Source organism: Amblyomma maculatum, chromosome 7 (assembly GCF_055883805.1).
Source record: "Amblyomma maculatum isolate TAMU_Amacu chromosome 7, ASM5588380v1, whole genome shotgun sequence".
NCBI classification, from domain to species: domain Eukaryota; kingdom Metazoa; phylum Arthropoda; class Arachnida; order Ixodida; family Ixodidae; genus Amblyomma; species Amblyomma maculatum.
Genome location: NC_139350.1, coordinates 27021466 through 27040402, shown reverse-complemented (window position 1 = coordinate 27040402; position 18937 = coordinate 27021466). Strand labels below are relative to the sequence as shown.

Sequence of the window (18937 nt, the reverse complement as noted above, 5' to 3'; positions counted from 1 at the left end):
AGCAATACCTCAGATAAAATGCGGTACTAAGTGATTTCTTTTTCACCTTTAGCAGCGAAGCAGGTCCCGCAACAGATACCGCAAGCTTTCGGTTGTCGCCACACGACAACCAGACCATCGAACTTCGGCTTCTCGTTATATCAGCAGTGTCGCGTTACAGGCATGCCAGACCGCAGATCTCTTTCAATAGGACTCGCGGTTTTACAGCTTTAACGCTGCCAGCTGGCGGCCAAGGTTGCGCAACCAGCCTGGCTTCGCTCGAAAAGTAACTGGGGCTTCATTAGAAGAAGCGGCTCTTGCAGAGGCACAGCTCGTAGCTCGACATATCGAATGTTTCGCTGAACTGTAGTTCGATAAAGAGGAACATCACTTTTGCCTGGAATTTCCAAAGATATTCTGGAACTTGCATATCAGCAATAATTCCATATATCCAAGGTCGACTGTATTTGAGCTCGTTAACATGCAGACCTGCTAGATGCCGGTTTTGTGTCATGTCTGCGAGTTCCTGCTTTCTCGCCCAGCTAATGTTCTGCGCTATTCGTAACGGCCACGAAGTTCAATAATGGAACTAGTCTTGTACGCTTTTACGGTGAAAGCCTTTTTAAAAAGGCTCATGGTGCTCGCAAAAGTGACTGACTGCCGGACGCGTTATCAGGAAATGTCCATCGTATGAAGACAGCTAAATTAAAGAAGTAAAAATGATTAATAGCGATAGGGACTAATATAGGTTTTAAGAGATTGGTAACGGTTATAATGACTACTAATGACTAGTAATGAACCATATGTCTAACGACGAACGGCCACGACAACAATCGATCAGAATGAGTAAAAGTGCTCAGTAATGAAAAGTAACGGCTAAAATTACAACTAATGACTACAAATGACTGATATGTCTGACGACGACTTGTAAAGACTACAATGTTTAGAAATGACTTAAATGCTTAGTAATTACTAGTAATGACAAATAAAAGGCCAAGAGAAGCAAAAAGAGTTATAGGTAAAGAGAAGATGCGAGAGAAAGAGGCGAATAATAAGAGGAGAAAGAGTGCCTTTCGCCGTTCACCTCTTGAGAGGTATCTTAAGAGACCCTGTAATTTTTATTTGACTGAGTAGAGAGACAAAAAAGAGACGGGAGAACACCTGTGATCTATAGGAAACAGCGCGGGCTACTGGACAACGCATTACTTTCGTCCCAGAACGTTCCGAAAATTAGGAGGAGGTTTCACCACTGCAGTATCTAACACACTGCTGATAAAGAGAACTTCCAATCCACAAAGCACTCGTCTGGTTTATGAGGCATCAAAGGTGTTACAGTCCTGTTATATACTACTAGTGCTACGGTCCAAGTAATGCATATAGTGTTTTCAATCGCCTTACATCCCGTTGCAGGAACCAGCGGCCGCGTTCGAGCAGCAAGGTGTCTCCGTCGACATCTGCTGGAGTAGTCACAACTGACCAGTCAGTCCGCGAGCGGCGCTCGACTACGGACAAGGCGACTACGGCCGCCAACGGAAGGTGCGCCACCTAGGGACCCCCACACCCTCCTCACGCTATCCCCGCTGCACCCCTCTTCGCCCGTTACCCTCTGCACTGCGTACAACCGCCGCATCACCAGGTATAGTAATTGGCGATTAGGAGCACCTGGTTCCCTTGCATGACTAGAGGAAATGCAATCAATGGGATTTTTTTTATTCCACCTTTTTGACGTGGTTTTGACTATGCGGTTCTGGGGCTCACATGCATCTTGGCAAGCTGCCAAAAAAATAGAAGTATGACTCGTCGGTGGTGAAGTGAATTATAGTCGCGGTAATCAAATCGAAATCGATATACGCGGTTGCAACTGGAATGTAAAAGCGAACGTTATTAATGGCTCATTATTTGGCTAAATCTCTCGTTCATGCCTGCATCTCTTTTGTTACTTCAGACGGCGCGTGAAGATCCTCGACATCATTTGCTTCTAATTAGTACCCAGCTCCCTAGGGTGCCGGAATGTAACTACTAAACATGACGTACGTAGTAAGACCTGTCTACAACTTACTTATAAAGAAAATACGTAATTGTACGCAGATCTTCGAACAAGTATCCGAACCTGTTTTAGTAATCTGCGAGAATTCACCGAAAATAAGTCGTTGTTTTCTTCTTTATTCCTGGAGACTTAAATAAATTTCATATTAGTCAAACGTAAATGAACCAAAGTAATTAGGCATTGCAAATCTCCAATGTGTAGCTTGTTTCCGTTTGACTTGAAGAAGCGACAAGAAAAACAGAACGATGACGGAACGGCTAATTTAATAAAAAGCGTTCCTGTCTCGTACATTCCGCTAACTCTCTAGCAATGGAGGTGCAGACCATAGCAAAGTTACCTATGGTTCACTCTAACAGTGATCAAAAGCGCGCTGAAAAAAGGCGCTTGCAACGACGAATTTTCATCCGAATGTAATGTCGGCACAGATTGGTTTACGATACATCGAAAACGTAGAAGTCCATCACTAAAAAATAAAGTGTAGAAGGGCCAGACTCGAGATTTTGTAGCATGAACCTATAATGAAACAAAAAAAATAGCCTCGGGTACTATAAACAGATTCATCACTATTGCATGCAGAGCTATCAGAGATGACTTTTGGGTCTTGTTTGCAGCGTTCCCAGCGGTCGGCGTGGTTGGCAGGGAGATGGCGGCAGCCCTCGGCCGGCGGACGGCAGCGTTCCCACCCAGTCGATAGCCGTCGGTACGACCACCGGTGCAGATGAGGCAACCCGCCAGGGCGGCACCGTGGAGAACCTGCAGCGGGGACGACCCGCGAGTCGAGACCGTCTGCTGCTTCATGGCTCCAGCCTCGACACCGATGCCGTCGTGCACGCCGGCGAAGGAGGGGGCCACCGGCTAGGGGACTTTCTTGTGGTGCGCCGAGATGCTGCCGCTGCAGCCAGGCGACGTCGCCGCGAAGAAGTGCCTGATGCGGACACCCAACTCTACCGAGAAGCGCCGTCGTCGCCAGTCAGCGACACCTTCGGTACAACGCGAAGTGTCGAGTACAGCGGGGGCTCGCCGGGTGGTGTCGGGGGACCACGCAGAACGGAGATCCTCTACATCCGCAGCCCTCCACCTGATGTGGCCAGTGTCGCAGGTGACTACCAGGAAGACTCGTCGTCACGTCGTCGGCGCCGTCTGCGTGAAGAAGAGGCCGACGACAGCGGAAACATCCGACACCGCGCCGCCGCGAACCGCCGCGAAAACGCCCGCCGTGTCAGGTTCTCCCGGTACCACAAAGTGGACGGCGCGTCCTTCGTTTTGCAGTCGCACTCGCCCGATGGCGTCGAAGACGCCGTGTCGTCAACATCAGGGCTGCCTCGCGATCAAGTATGGATCGTGCCTCAAGAGCCGCGAAGAGTGGCTCAACGCGACGCGGTGCGCTACGAAGAGCCTGCCGGGAGGCCGGTACCGGCTGCTAGAAATGCACGTCTGAGAGCAATGCACCGTCGTGTAGGGGTAGACAACGAAGAGCTGGGAACAAGCGATTTCGGTGAGTCCTTTGAGGAGTGTGAACTTCGGTCAAAAAACATCTCCGCTAATGATCTGCCTCAAGTCCATGGCGGTGAAGCGGACGGCCCCACGTTTTCTCGCGTAGCTGAATCATCGCTTCAGGATCAAAGCATAAGACAACAGGGAACTGTCACTACCGACATGACGGACGTTCCTGCTCGAGGTTTGGATGTAGATGTGAATACGGCGACTCAGCAACACATGCGTGCGAGCCGAATAGAAGATAGAGCAGTTCACGCGGCCGAAAGTGTTCAAGCCTCCTCCGTGGTTTCTAAAGCAGCAGTATTGTCTGTTCACTCAAGAGACCTCACAGAACAAACCTCCTCTCTCGCGCTCCCCGAGAAGCAAGCTGGGGCCAACTCAGGTGCATCGATGCAAGTGACGACATCGACAACCAGAACGCAACAGGACTCTAGCGTGGGACCACATTCATTAGCCCCAAATATTAGTGGCTCATCCATTTCTCAAGCAAAACTAAGCTCCACGCTTAGCGAAGGCAGCGTCGTAAGAGTTTCAGACACTGTACCGATGGATGCTGCGAATGTGTCGGCGGTGTCTCATGTTTCACAAGCACACCATATTCAACAGGAGGCCGCACACACCCAATCCCACCTACAAAGTACACTGCTTGGCCTTCAGGGCCCACAGCTAGTAGCCATCACCGGCATGTCGCCCGTATTCTTCAGCACACAACTTCCGGGCACCCAGGTGATACCTCAGCCCGTGGACATCACACAGCCTAGTTACCCTCCGACCAGTGTACATCATCATCCCTCTGGGCCAGCGCCAACACATTATAGCACAGACCAGACCACACATTTGATGCATCTGCGCGACCAAGTGCCACACGTGCCGGCTCACGTTCCTGGGAGCAGACAAGACCTCACCTTCGATCAACATGAAGGAAATGAAACTTCATCACTGACCATAGAAGGACGAACTGAAATGATATCCCAAGATCGAATCGCTCATGACAATTTAGCAGAAAAGGTATCAACTACCGTGATTAAAGGGAACCAAGACAGATTTCCGGTTAGCGGGCCTTCGTCGGGGCCTATCCCATCTGCTATCGTACATGATGGATCAAATAAGACAAGGCTTCAAGTCCCGTTACCGGTTCGTGCTGCGGGCCATACGACCGAAGCGGAAGAGACACCGACACACCAAGGTTTTTCGACAGTCAAGATCACCACGAAGGTAATTGCGACTGACGGCAGTATCTTGCACGAGGGCTCCGCAACCCAGACTGGGACGGCGAGCGACTCAGAGCTGGAAGCGATTGAGCGAGAGCTCAAAACCAGCCTAGGGAAGCTGGATGAGTCGGAACAAGATGATTCCGACTCTGGCATAGGAGCCGGCGCCAAGAACTTGCGTCTGAAGAAGAACGCTTTCATCGAGAAAAAGAGCCTCTTCACCATAGCCTACGACGGTGTCAATACGGAAAGAATACGAACGTGCCTCGGGAGCAGTTCGCCCTCTCCTTGATTCAGTAGAAGGGCGAACTGCCGCGCGCGCCAAGATAGTATAGATTTTTCTACCTTGCTCCCGCTGCAATGTTACCCTCGAGTCACTTTTCCACCATTGATAGATTTTCGTACGATTAGAAACTAGGGTATAACAATATGCAGTTGACGTCACACCTGCCCTTGCACTTTCCTGTCTGAATGTTTCGCATTCTACCTTTATAATAGCGAACCGTTTCGTACATTCAGGTGTTCTGATACGCCCCTACCGTGCCTAGGACAAAGCCTTTTTTATGGAGGTTTTTTGCCGAGCGATTTCCAGAGGAGTTGGTGTTCCTTGTAAAAATATTGCTTGTTTTATTCCATTCAAGATACCGTCAGATGTTATCATGCCATGTCCCACCTTAAATAACTCGCGTGCGCACGACTTTAAACGTTTCTCTGTGAGCACTCAGAACACGACTATAGGTCTCAAATACTAGTTACAGTTGACGCGTTTCTGTTGTATATTGCAGTTGAATATAATACTGTTGATTGTTTGTTACACTTTGGCTCGCATTATTATTCCGTTCTCGTCCCTAAGTGAGCCGTGCACCAATGACATATGAAGTTATGGAAAGCTTGTTACATTCAGCTCAGTGAAAAAACTTTATTGGTCGTTACCTACACTAAAGGCAAATTTTAGTGACCCCATCTCAATGCAGTCTAAGCTAGACTGTGTTCGTCTGCACAGTTGTCACGCTAAGCAAGCAATCGCACGAAAATGTTGCAATTTATTTCGGTTTTTAATTTTCCATGAAAAGCACTGGACTGCCATTGTTATCCCGAGATCTTGGTGAAGATACAGGGACCATTAAGACACAAAAGCACCGTATTTCCAGCAATCGCCTGTATAGTTTTCCACACCTTTCGAAGAGGGCGTGAGCTACGGAGCGTATGTTGCGAACGAAGGCAGCAGTCCTTCGGCTCTTGTCAATGGCCGATATGTTCTTAGAGCCACGACTTTAATGGCTCCATCGCAGTAGAGGTCGTGATTTTTATATGTGACTCCAGACGAGGTCAAGCCAAGCACTGCGTGAACCAAATGTGTAACAGCTATCGCTGTCTTTTTAGCAGGCAAATGCGCAAATTCAGTGTTGTCCTACGCGATAGTTTGTCTTTCTTTGAGGCCTTGTCTTAAATCTTGCTTTTCTGACCCTCGGCATTCTTTCACATATGTTGCTACAAACCTACCGAGCTACGAAGAACAATATCTCAGCTTTTTCGGCATAAGTAGGCATGGCTGGGTGCTATGCGAATGTTGTTTCGCCTGAAAAGTTAATACGTTCGAAAAATTTTCTTCCTTATTCTGTGCACGAAGCGTATTCGTATGCAATGAGGGACAATAAGCCTTATTAGCGTATCTGGGAAACGGACGCTCGCCATCAGCGTCGCAAAAAGGAGCAAGTTTTCTGCCTTATTGTGAAAGTTTTTGGAATTCAAATAACTTTTCTTATCAGTCTTGTTAATAAGACGATTAATAATTTTATTGTGTTTAAACTGAATCTTTACTGGGAATTTCTTTGTGACTGCATCCGCTTCTCACTTGCAACATCAATGTTGTATATGAACATGGACTTTCGAATCTATTAATGCGACATCAAAACCACATTGTCGACATAACGCTTGACTGTTTCTACTCGCTTCCGCGAGCGTTTCATCAAGCAGAGTCAGTGTTTGTCAAATACCGAATACATCAAGTAACTATACATGAAGCATTTAAATCACCCTTTTTAGACTCTTGCAATCCAAAAATCAAAGAGGATGTTCCACGTAGTGAACCAAAAATTTTTAAAATCTCGCAGTGCTATGCGCAAGTACAACTGACTATTTGCTTGTCCCTGGCCGCCTGAGCTGTGAATAGTCTTCTTTCCTGCTTCTTTCAGGGATGCTTTCAAAACACTTCGTAAGTGGTCTTGTTTGCAAATATAAAGAAAAATACAGTAGCATAATTCAACTCCACGTTCATCAAGTGCAAAATCTTGAAAGCTGTATCATTATTGAGGCTGTTATTTGTGCTCTTGTTTTGCGTGTTCGTGACTGCTCTGAGATATAGCATATAAAGACCCACCACAAGCCGTGTGCACTGTCTACGTGAGGGTGTTACGGGTGCATCACCTAAATTTAAAATCAAGACACAATATGACTAACTATTACTGCCAAGCCTCCAAATTATCATGCATGTGACAGCGATCACTATTCCATCTCGCAAGTTGTTTGCCAAACTCTAAAACCAACAGCTGTCTCGCAAACAAGGGTAAAGAAGTAGAACAGATGTCTCTCAGATACCTGCACGCTGGTAAACAATTTGTTTGCAGCAAATATAAAGCTTGGTCGCCCTTTTTCATTGGAAATTACAACTAGCATTTTATTCAATGTTAAAATTATCAGCGACAGTCCGCACGAACACAACACTGTGGAGGCCTCCTGCGAAGCGGTGCGCCGCCATTTGCAACCATGCGTCCGTCCAAAAGGCTGATGTCTGCCATCGCTGTTTCGTATGGGCAGATGTTGTGCACTGATTTTTTTTCCTTCTGCAGACGGAGCCATTAGTCGCGGTATAACGGGAGAGAATGAGCGAAATTCATGCAGTGGGACAGTTCTGACTGAATCATATTGCCCTAAGTTTCACAGTGCTACAGATCACTTGTGAGGTTATGGATAGCGTATTCTGCACTCTTCAGTACATTAGCGTTGTGAATAGGATATAATATGTCCCGCCGACAAATAATTGACAGATCCTTACACCTTTGAGAGGTGTAAGGAATGCGTATTAACATACAATTTCGATATATTATTCAAATTAACGCTGCATCATAGTAAACGCACCCACATTTGACAAGATTCCATGTCATGAAGGCGAGACGCTTTACACGAGTAAAGCATCTATCACGTAAAACGATCGATGGGAAATTTTTTCCACATTTCTCGCAACTATTTCCCTCGCTTTTGCAAATTTTGTCTCCTCCGGAAAACTGGATTGCAAGAGGTACACATATCATCGAAATAGCTAAGCAAAGTACAGGTGGGCTTCCCTCAGGATGCTTTTCTGAGCCTCTGGCACACTGCATGTCATCAGTCTTTAATCAGATGCAACGTGGAACATCCTCTGCCAGCCTTCTCTTTGAGTGTTTTCTCCGCATGCCACGCAACTGCCAAAATGTACTCGAAGTCTAAGGACACTGCATACCTGCTAGTTGATTGTGCTGGATGTATAGAATACGAGAAGTGCGTCTATGTTGAAACAAAAGACCTGTTCATGAAGTGGCTTGTTGTTTGAATAAAGCGTTTATGAGATGACATTCCGGGACTGCTTTTTAACACGTGAGCGTTAGGAACCTCATGCCGGAAAGAAATTGTCCGGCGCTACCGGGATGGACCGTTTGAAGCCCGACAGTCTTTAATAATCGCAAGCATGTCTCTGGCAGAGCTTGCTGGTCACATGATTGGGCACTGTTTGGTACGCTGGTTGTGCGACCGTGACGAGACCACATGACATGGTCTCTTTCGTAGAAACTGGCAACTCAGGCAGCTCCTTTCATGTGGATGGGCGAGACGGAATTAACACACACTGGAAAACCCTTGCATGCCCTGCATGAAGCCTCACATCCTGTAAAAATTACAAGCATGTCTCTGACAGGTGAAATAGCGGGCACTGATCGCTCGGAAGGGCGCAGAAGCGCCGTCAGAGCCGCGTATATGCAGCATTAATCCCATTGATCATCGTTAAAGTTTGTTTTAGTGCCTGCTGCAGGCCGCAGACACGTTTATTAAAGAAACAGTAGGAAATAAGTGCAGGACTTCTTCGCTGTACGGTGCTGCCTGGGAAAGCGACAGATAGAAATTCTTTGCCCTTGCCAGTGACACACCGATTACATTGAAGACGGAATAGAGGAGGTATGGAGAGGAATGAGTCAGCTAAGAACCACGTATGAGCGGGGGGGGGGGGGGGGGCAGATGGGGTAACCAATAAAATGCTGAGGAACCTAGATTTAGTATCGGTCATGGGGTATGGAAACTAAGCATCATACGAGGGGAAGCATGCTAAAGTGATCTATATGCCCAAACCGGGGGAAGAAACGTGAAGTAGGCAACCGCAGGTCAATATCGCTAACGTACCGTTTGGAGAAGCGGATGGATTATATAATACTAAAGAGACTTCAGGAACATGCAGAGGAAAGGAAGGAATTTTCCAAAAACAATGTTGGGTTTCTGGGGCAAGTTGTCACGTAATGATTCAACTTAAAGCCGACCAATAAAGGTAGTAGAAAAACTATACTGTGCCTCTATCTAATAAATGCCAAACACGAAGCCATGCTAACTAATCTAGGGAAGATTGCCTTTGGCAAAGTGATTTACGATTACGTTAGGGAATTATAACCGAAAAAAAAGGGTAAAAATAAACTTCGAAGACATCAAGTCGGAAACATTCAAGCAAGGAGTTAAGAACGCCCCAAAGGGCTTAGTGCTCTTCCTTTTTTCTTCAACCTGGTGTTAATTAACCTTTCGTCATTATTTGTGACTGTTAGAGAGTTAAAACAGGTGCTAGTGCTGACAATATCATAATATGAACATACAGGCAACAATGGGCAAATAGAAGAAAATCTCCAGCAGGCGATCAATATTGTTTAAAAATACGCGGAATAGGCAATGTTTAAATTCTCACCAAGTACATCTGTCTTCTAACGATCCGTGGGATAATAAAACTCAATATCAACGCAGGAGATATTCTGGTAGGAGCAAATGAAGCACTGGCAACCAGAGTAGACAAAATTAGGGTCCTGGGACTAATAGTCCTGGACAATAAAGAGACACAGAAGCCATGTATAAACTTAAGTCGACAATTAGCATGTCAGCCAGGTTAATTAGGTGATTAGCCAACAAAAGAGGGGAGAGAAAGAGAAAGACGTACAGAATGGTTCAGGCTTTTGTAATAAGCGGAATAGTTTATGCTATCCGCTACCTCTAGCTAAGGCTGGCGGAAAAGAACCCAATAGAAAAGATTATAGGAGGCATATAAATCAGCACGAGGGCTACCCCACTCCACCCCTGCGGAAAGACTTCTACAATAACACCACTGAACTGTGCGAGACCCATACAATTATTCAGTTGGAGGCTCGCCTTCACGTCCACGGCATGGAATACCCAAGAATTCAAGACAAGATCGCGGAAAGAAATGTATAAGTAAAACTGTAGGCCGTGGTGAGTTACTTAGTACTAATTGTTAAACAGGTAACAAAAATATGCACCCTCCTTTTCTCGAAGGCAGGAGGAGAGCAGGTACAAAGGCCCTTGATTCCAAATTAGACGGCTCTGAATACACTGTTTATGTAGACGCGGCATAATACGAAGTAGTCAATTCTTCTGTGGTCGTGGGAGGGAATGACTCGGGTGAAGCAATAATGGCAAGTTTGATAAAAATTAGCTGTCGTTTAGCTCTGGTTAACCCTAGTTGAATTGCGAAAGCAACGGCGGAAGCTTCTTTTGCCTGCTACATTAATCCCTATCATGCCCTATCAGTGTAAGGTGCTACATTATTGGGGACACTTAAGCTCACCCTTTAAGGGTATGACGCGAGAGCGTCAGCTACTGGCCCACATATAAATTCACGCTTCAACCAAGCTGTATGGACGTGCCTGCGTCTCGTAGGGGTAACGAGAATGGAAACGGTTTGCCAGGCTGATTCTGATATCACCCTCCCATATGAAAAGAGTGACCCGAGCTGCAGCTCCTACCGGTAGCATAGGGGTAACGTGAATTTCATGGCGAATTCGAGTGGGAGAGCAGGTGCACTCCAGAGCACTTCGAAAGTGCTTTCAGACAAGCGGACGCCTTCTAGTGGGAGAGCAGGAGTAGAATCACTGGCTTCCAATGGTAGAGGAGGAGGTCTTTTCCTCCGCTGAGAGCAGCCAAGTGCACTCCTGGCTGCTCTCTCGTCAAAAGCGAGTGTAGAGGAAGTCACATCGCATAAAGCGTCATATCTGCGCCATCTTTTCTGTTTCTCTTGAGTCGGCGACGCTCAAAATGGTGGCTGCAGAGCGTCGGCGCTAGGCTAAAGTGCTCTAGCTCGGCGAGCTCTTAGGAATCAAGCGAATTTGCGTCATGAGAGGAAAGCATTGCTGAGGTGCTGTATGTATGTTTGAGAGTCACTGCTGATGCCGAAAGGGCCAAAGGAGGCAAATCGCCCCGCTGTGAGAACAAAGACATACAAAACAAGCGGTTCTCAACGGAGCATTGGCCGCTCCTTGGGTTGCGACTGCCGCCACTGCGGGCAGGCAGAGAGTGCTGGAAAGAGAAGTGCGGTCTCGTGTTCGTGGCGCGCTGCTCTAGACACGCAGAGAGCGATCCCGTGGGAGGACAGTTACGCCCTCGCTCGGCGTACTTCTGTATAACTCTGCAATGCTCGGCGCCTATGCTCTCGTCTCTGCAACCGAATCCGTACGGAAAAATCCTGTATAAAATCCATATAGGAGATCGTGTACAGGTTTATTGTACAGAATCTGGGATACAGGATTGTGTTCCAATACAAAAAATGCCTGTACTGCACAGGAAAGTCCAGAATCAAACCGCGTGGAGCTCTGGTTTCGGAATTTCCTGCATGGTTGATGGCCCTCGTTTCCGAAAAAAAAACGCGTCTCCAGACTAGAAAAAGCTTGCAACAATATAAAATAACACGACTACATTTAAAAAATAAATAAAAGGTATATAAAAAAGAAATAAAAACTCACGGCGACAAGCCTGGATTCAAACTTCGGTCTTCTCACTCTTTAGACGGATGCTTCAAGTTACCGCTTATAGACAAATATCCCTGACGAACACAGATTATAAAATTTTTATGAAAATTCTAGCTGAAAGGCTTCAAACTTTAATTTAAGAATTAGTAGGACCGCATCAGACCTGCGGCATTAAAGGCCGAACCATATATACGAATATCCACAAGGCACGGTCTGTGCTGAAGTGTTGAGACGCCTTGCATGAGAGCGTTGCCATGCTCCAGCTTGACCTAGAGAAAGCCTTCGACAAGGTGCCGCATGATGTCTTGTTATGAGTCTTAGAGCATGTAAATCTAGGCTCAGTTATTTGCAAGGGAGTCGCAATGGCGTACAGAGGGTGCACGACGCGCCTGATAGTAAATAAGAGGGTGGGTGAGCGCATCCAAGTGTAACGCTCTGTACGTCAAGGCTGCCGCCTGTCGCCATTGATTTCAGCTTGTATATTGAACCATTTTGTCAGAGCATTATCGAGAGCAGCAGTGTCCGAGGATTTCGTTTGCATGCAGCAGAGGTCCGCATACTCGCGTATGCCGATGACATTGCCGTCTTCAGTGCTGACTACGAAAGCATTCGCAGTGTTGTCAAATTCGTGAAGGGCTTTTGTTCGGTGAGTGGTAGTGTTGTGAACTGGGATAAGTGTCTTGGTTTCTGGCTTGGAGAGTGGCCCACAGCCCCTGCGAATTTCGTGAACATGCCTTGGGTAACAACCCCAGGGAAGTATTTAGGAGTGTCAGTGGAAAACTATCGACACAGTGAGTCATATTATAACCAGCAGGTTTTAAAAGTACGTGAGAAGGCCGACAGACTAAAAGGATTCGGTTTGTCTAAGTTTGTACGTGCTACAATTTGTAATTTATTTCTTGTTGCTAAGATAAGGTGCGTGTTACAAGTACTGCATTGTTCTCGCAGTAATGTGCAGAAATTCCACCGTGCGTGTGCTCGCCATTTTTGTGTGGAGAAGTATTTGGGAACGCACCCGCCGAACGAGCTTGTTTCATCGCGTCTGCTCTGGAGGAGTTGGTTCGGCACATTTGATATTTGCGCCTAGTGGTTAACCGTTTTATGTTCTTTCGTGATACGAAGGACCCATTTTTACGAACTGTATGTCAGATTAGGTTGAACAAAGTGTTACCAAATTTAATTGTAACTTCGGCGAGCATGCAAGGGAGGATTTTCGGAATCCTAAAGTAGTGTACATGCCATGTCGTGTATTGCAAGCCCGTTTTTGTTTGAATATTTATCAAATGTGAAGCAAAATAAACTTTATAAGGACTTGTGCGATGTCTTCTCCCGATCCCATTGTACAGATCATTGTACTGTGCAGGTCCATGGAAGTCAGTCCTTAAAGAGTAAAAAATATGGCTATACTAGGGGGAGCAAAAACTTTCTTTTTCAAGCTCCATAGCAATACACTAGAAGTTAATACTTATTTAGAATTGAAGGGTTCTTTTGCACCTTGGGGAAATCACTGTTTCATATGCTGCAAACTAGAAACTATCGAACATGATTTCTAAGACTGTTGTGAAGCCTTTTTCTTCTGGGACATTCTACAACGAACAATTAAAAAAGATCTACCCGTGGGTGCATTCGGAATTCGATTTTTAGCAATTGAAGATGATGATGGGCTACCACTGAACGTGATCATGCTATTGGGCCTGCACAGTATCTGGCGATCCAGAATGGCTTTCAGGCATGCAGACGTTGATGCGAGGAAATTATGGCAGTATTTTCGCGAAGCCGTTGCGTTGCGAGTGTTATTGAAATTTTTAAGGCACAAGACGAAGTGCCTGAGTTGCTTCCGAGAAATGAAGTGCTGCTGCAAATGCCTGATTTGTAATGGATCACGCAGCCCAAATCGCGTGGTTTTAACCCATGTTGTGTGTTTGTGGAGTAATGTTATTTATGTGTAAAATGTGATAATAAATCTGTAGGTACATATAGAGAAATATACCCGCCGTAACCCTAACCCATTGTGGAGTTAAAATAACCACTACTCCACAACAGGTTGGTTACGGCGGTTATTATTCAGTATATGTAGCTAATTTTGCTCTTTCGTACTTTGAATATTTTCCTTGGCTGTAGAATTTGTGGCCGTAATTCACTGGTCGCCCTTTAAACACGCTGAATCTTTTCCCAGGCTTTCACAAGTGTTCACCAATGTCCCGTATCTTGATAAAGCGTCGCTTTACTGCAAGCAAATTTCAAGATATCGTAATTTACTGGTGCTGAGTGTTTTGTCATCGTCTTCGAACGCTTGTAAGTTTTCCCACGTACAGAGATGTCCGGTGCACTAACACTTGAAATACTGCGCGTTTTAGCTTCACGTGCTGGCAGCGGAGCAGCGACGTCAATGAATACACTTCCTACTGAGTGGTTTCAATATGTAAACATTCGAGAAAGTGTCGCCTTGTATGCGGCTGCCTGTCCATCTTCCGCTGGTCAGCGATGTTTTTTTATTTTTTCTCGAGGATATTTTTGTCTGTGCTAGCGAAACAATACGTTAGTGCTTCCACGTCCTCGTTGAAAGCGGCAGATCTTCAGTAGCAGTTATGAAGGTGCACCGCAAGATCGTACGAGCTGCAGCGACTGTTCAACGCGCAAAAGCAACGCGATGAGCACATACTTGCTAGCGCACACTTTGACGGCTTCATATTTTCGAGGTATTTGTGAAACGAAGCGTGTTTATATACATAGTTGTATAATATGTATGATTTCACGTTATTTAGCGCGCTGGCGTGCTCCGGCATGGTAGTTCTGGTCGAGTTTCATCGATCGGCCAGCTTCTGTTCAGGAGCGGAAATACTCTGGCCGATATCAGTTCCAGAAACGACGGATACGTCCGGTTTCTGCTTAATTGATACAGGCTGAACCGCCATGAAACCGCGCAGAGCTCTGATTCCGGAAATTCCAGTATGGTCCATGGGATTCGTGTCTGAAAAAAAAAAAAGAGTCGATGCCAGGCTGGAAAGAGCATGCAGACCTATAAAATAACATGCTACATTTGAAAAAGAAAAAAATGCGAAGAGAAAAAAAGAAAACTTACATGTCGCGATTCGAACTTCAGTCTTCATGACCAACAAGCAAATACACTAACCACTACAGCACGGCGGGATCTGATTAAGACGATTATATTTCTCTTTACGCAATCGACATTGCTCTTTCGCACTATGAATTTTTGTGGGGAGTAGAATTTGTGGTCGTAATTGACCGATCGCCCTTTAAACACGCTGAATCTTTTTCCTGGCTATCACGAAGGGTTATCCGTGTCCTGCATCTTTACAATGCATCGCTCTCTTGCAAAAAGAACCTCAGAATGTCGCAATTTACTAGTGCCGATGTGTTTTGTCATCGTCTTCGAACGCATGTAATTTTTTGCTACATACAGAGATATGCGGTGCAACAACGCTTGTAATACCGCTTGTTTTAGCTTCACCTGCTTCCAGCGGAGCAGCGACGCCAATGAATGCACTTCCGACCAAGTGTTTTGCATACGTAAACACTCAAGGAAGCGACACCCAATATCCGGCTAATCTGTGCATATTTCGATGGTCAGCGATGTGTTCATTGATTTTCTAGCGTATTTCATCCTCGCTAACGAAACGCTACGTTCTTGCTTGCACTTTCGCGTTGAAGGTGGCAGATCTTCAGTCGCAGATATGAAGATGCACCATGAGGTCGTACAAGCTGCAGCGACTGCTGCACGCGCAAAAGCAACGCGATGCGCGTATGTACAGTCGAGCGCGATTTGAAGGTTATCCCGCGAGCGTCGACTGGGAGCATGAACAGCACCATGGCCCAGAATTCTCTGCCAAGGCTAGGCAGGTATCAGGCCAGCTTCCCTCACTCTTTTTGCTGTTCCTTCAGCAGCCGTCACTCCCTGTTGGGCTATCAGTTTCTTTCTCTGTTGTTTTTTTGATTCTGCGAACAGGCAGTGATCGTAGTGCGCTCTACGTATTCTTTGGTATTAGTATATGAAATTGGACACTTTATCGCAATAAATGAAAAGCTTAGAGTAGAGAGAAAGGGCGGTGTGTTTGTCGCGGGGGTGAATATAGTTGTTTGGAAAAGCGAACGAGAGAGAGAAGAGTGCGAAATCATGATTTTACCTGTTCCGAACCCGACCGCCAGGTGCCTGGAGTGCTAGGCTGGTCGACATTCACACGATAACCTTCAAATCGCGTTCGACTGTACTTGCTAGCGTGCACAACCAATGGCTTCATATCTTCTAGGTATTTGTGAAACGTTGTTACTTATAATATGCACGGTTTCATGCTTATTTAGCGCGAAGGCATATATATGTTCCTATGTTGTCATTCAGGTTGAGCTTCATGATCCGCCCGGCTTGTGTTGAGAAGCGGAAATACTCTGTCCCGTAATTTGCATTCGTGACAGGTTTGTATGGTTTCAGTTAAACCGGACATGACCTGTCCTGTATACGAGCTCCATACAAGACTGGCCAAGCCGGATTCATATTCATACCCGACCGGGATGTCCTGTTTGAGATGTATACTGGAATTGGTCTGTCCTGTATTTAGCTCCATATCGGACCGGAAGTCCGATTTGAGATTCCTACCGTACATGACCTGTCGGGTATAAATCAGTTTAAGCTTCATACAGGACTGGTCACATCGGTATGAAATTTATACGAGATAATACAGAACTGGTTAGAGCCCATTTGGCGCGATACGAGATTTTGCACTAGGGATGCGCCATAAATGTAATGACATGCTGACTTTTTTATGAGGAGACGGTATCTACGCCTCTTCACGGCATAGCTGCTGCCACCCGAGGTCTCGCTTTGACTGTCGTAGTATTGGTTTCGCAATAAAACAACACTACAGGACTGCTGAGGAAGCGGCTGTCGTGATGACAATGGTCAGCTCCAAAGTAGTCATACTAATTAGCTGCTTCAAGAACGCTATAAAAACATTTGCGAGGAGCATGATCTTCAAGGACTCATAACGAATCCTACGACATCAAGACTGGGACTAGAATGAGGCGGAAATATGGGTGCCGGCACACTCAGGAAACAAAAGATCCGAGTTGGCTCACAGTATATATCTCGGTTATGTAAACCTTGCAGTCAGCCAACTTGAATCCCCCAATTTTACGAGCGATGTAGTTGAATTCACGAGAAATATTCCAATCTCTATTTGTTGTTTCTTTAACAGGCGCCGGCATATGGACTTATAATTGATTGTAGCGCGCACGGAGTGATTATGTATTTTTCTTCATGCGGGCTGTCGCAAAATGCCTATTTATCAATTCCCTTATTGGGAAAAATGCTTCGAGATGTCTCTCGAAGAATTCAAGTCACGCGCGTGTGTTGCTACAATGTTCCAAGTTGTGCTAGTCACTATTGACAGTTTTATCTAGAAGCTTCTTCGCCGCCTTTAGGTTCAACGCTGAGGAGGGAAACGGGCATTCTCTGTTCGACGAACAGCGCGCACGTTTGCTGTTATCGCCGCCGCCGAATCGCTAGTCCTTTTGCGGGCGCACGTCAGCGCAACAAAGAGTTTCTTCAGTGCACTCCCGTAGTTCTATTTTGTTGTCATCGGCCTTGTCACCACCACGTGACGATATCGTTTCACGACGATAATAATCACTTTAAGAAAGGCGGATATATCCTCCATCGGACAAGAAGCTTGATAAAAGGCAGAAAGTATCCTGGCGTCGCCTCGAGACGCGAGCCTTCTTTAGCCCGTCCAAACTAGGAATCAGGTACCCAACGCAGCACAATCCAAATAGTAGATAATGCTGCGAGATAGCCGTGTACATGATCACACTTTATGAAGCTGCAAAAAAGCGGACCTACTGGAGGACTTACTACCAGTCCCTTCTCTAGAGCGGTGGGAGACTATAATTGCCAGTTTGGGTCCGTTGACGCAAGTTCAGGCCACTGAGTGGGCTACATGGTCGCCGACAGCTACGGACTCAAAGCCTTCTAGTATAGTGCCCACATAGGACTCAATGCTGAAAATAAATGTTCTCCAATCTAATCCAATCTCTAGTTAAAGAAATCCAGAGACAAGTTTAAATGCGTTGCATGCAGTCGGTGATTTACGAATAATTTTTACAATGTAGCCCTGGCGACCACTCAGAACCAATTAAGGCGACACGCTGACTCCGCGCAAATCTCCCTTAAAACTCGAACCTCCCATGTGACGTCATTGAAGCTTGCTTTGTGCGTCCACTCATTGCCGCGCTTCCACGTGACGTGGGCGGAACGGAGCGCGTGGTCGTGCGCCGTCACGGTTTGTTTTAATTTTTGTAGCGAGAGCTACATTTGCCACAATCTCGCCATTTCGCCATGCCTGTCCGAAGAGCGATGAAAGAAGAAAAAAAGAAGAAAAAGAAAAAGACTAATAACTCGGTAGCTGGTAGAGGCAAACAACAACAGCGAGTTGCTAGCACAGAAGGTTCGTTAGAACGTTATGACGGTGGTTTGCCCCGGAGTTCGACGTAGAAGTCTTCCACTAGAAGTCTTCTACGCCCTAATGAGAATTGTCAAAGACGAGAGGCAAGAAGGCTCATAAGTGAAGTGATTCCTCTACGACATAAATAAAGCTGAAACCGTAAGGTCAACTACTATGCGCGAAAGCCATGTCTTTACTTTCATACCGAACTTAAGCGTAGAGATGCAGATTGCTCTCGCGTAACTCCAAGTTTAACCACGAGCTAAACCACAGCTAATTTTGTTTTCCTCTATGACCGCCCGACTTGAGTTGGGGGGGGGGGGCAGAGGAGGAGGGTCATTTTCGATCCCCGATATCTTCGGTGTTAGCGACGCTAGCTAAATATCTTGTTTCAGGAGAGGACTGATAGGATTCCTAGTACTAGTGTGCGTTTCCTAGTCTTACTAAATAGCTTTTGATGGGCCCTTTAAAAAGACACAGCCAGTATTACATTGTACTGGCTAGCCAGTATCACCATCGTCGTCCAGAGGCCCTGGTGGAGCCATAGAGTGGAAAATCTATCGGAAGAGAAGAACGAAGAAGGCAGCCACCAAGAGAATGTCTTGTGCAGTCACGCGTCGATGCGAATTATCGGGAACCGCCAGCCTAACAGCCGCAGTAATAGCGAGAACAGAGGCGGTGGTGGGGGCGTTGGCAGCTGCAGTG

At 46.2% G+C, this 18937-nt stretch overlaps 1 protein-coding gene across 2 annotated transcripts in view; it reads left to right on the top strand.

The window, feature by feature from the left end:
* Positions 1-8338, top strand: part of Cad86C (Cadherin 86C) — a 120354-nt gene extending 112016 nt beyond the window's left edge. The window contains exons 22-23 of one of the 2 annotated variants that reach the window (XR_014708672.1): positions 1390-1615; positions 2638-2767. Coding sequence is in view for 1 of the 2 variants with exons in the window: in XM_084608959.1 (XP_084465085.1) it covers positions 1390-1515; positions 2638-5026 (2515 nt within the window). In the remaining variant the exon portion in view is untranslated. Of the gene's footprint in view, positions 1-1389; positions 1616-2637 lie in introns of both variants that reach the window. The other variant, XM_084608959.1, reaches the window with a different exon arrangement.
* The last annotated feature ends 10599 nt before the right edge of the window (positions 8339-18937 follow it).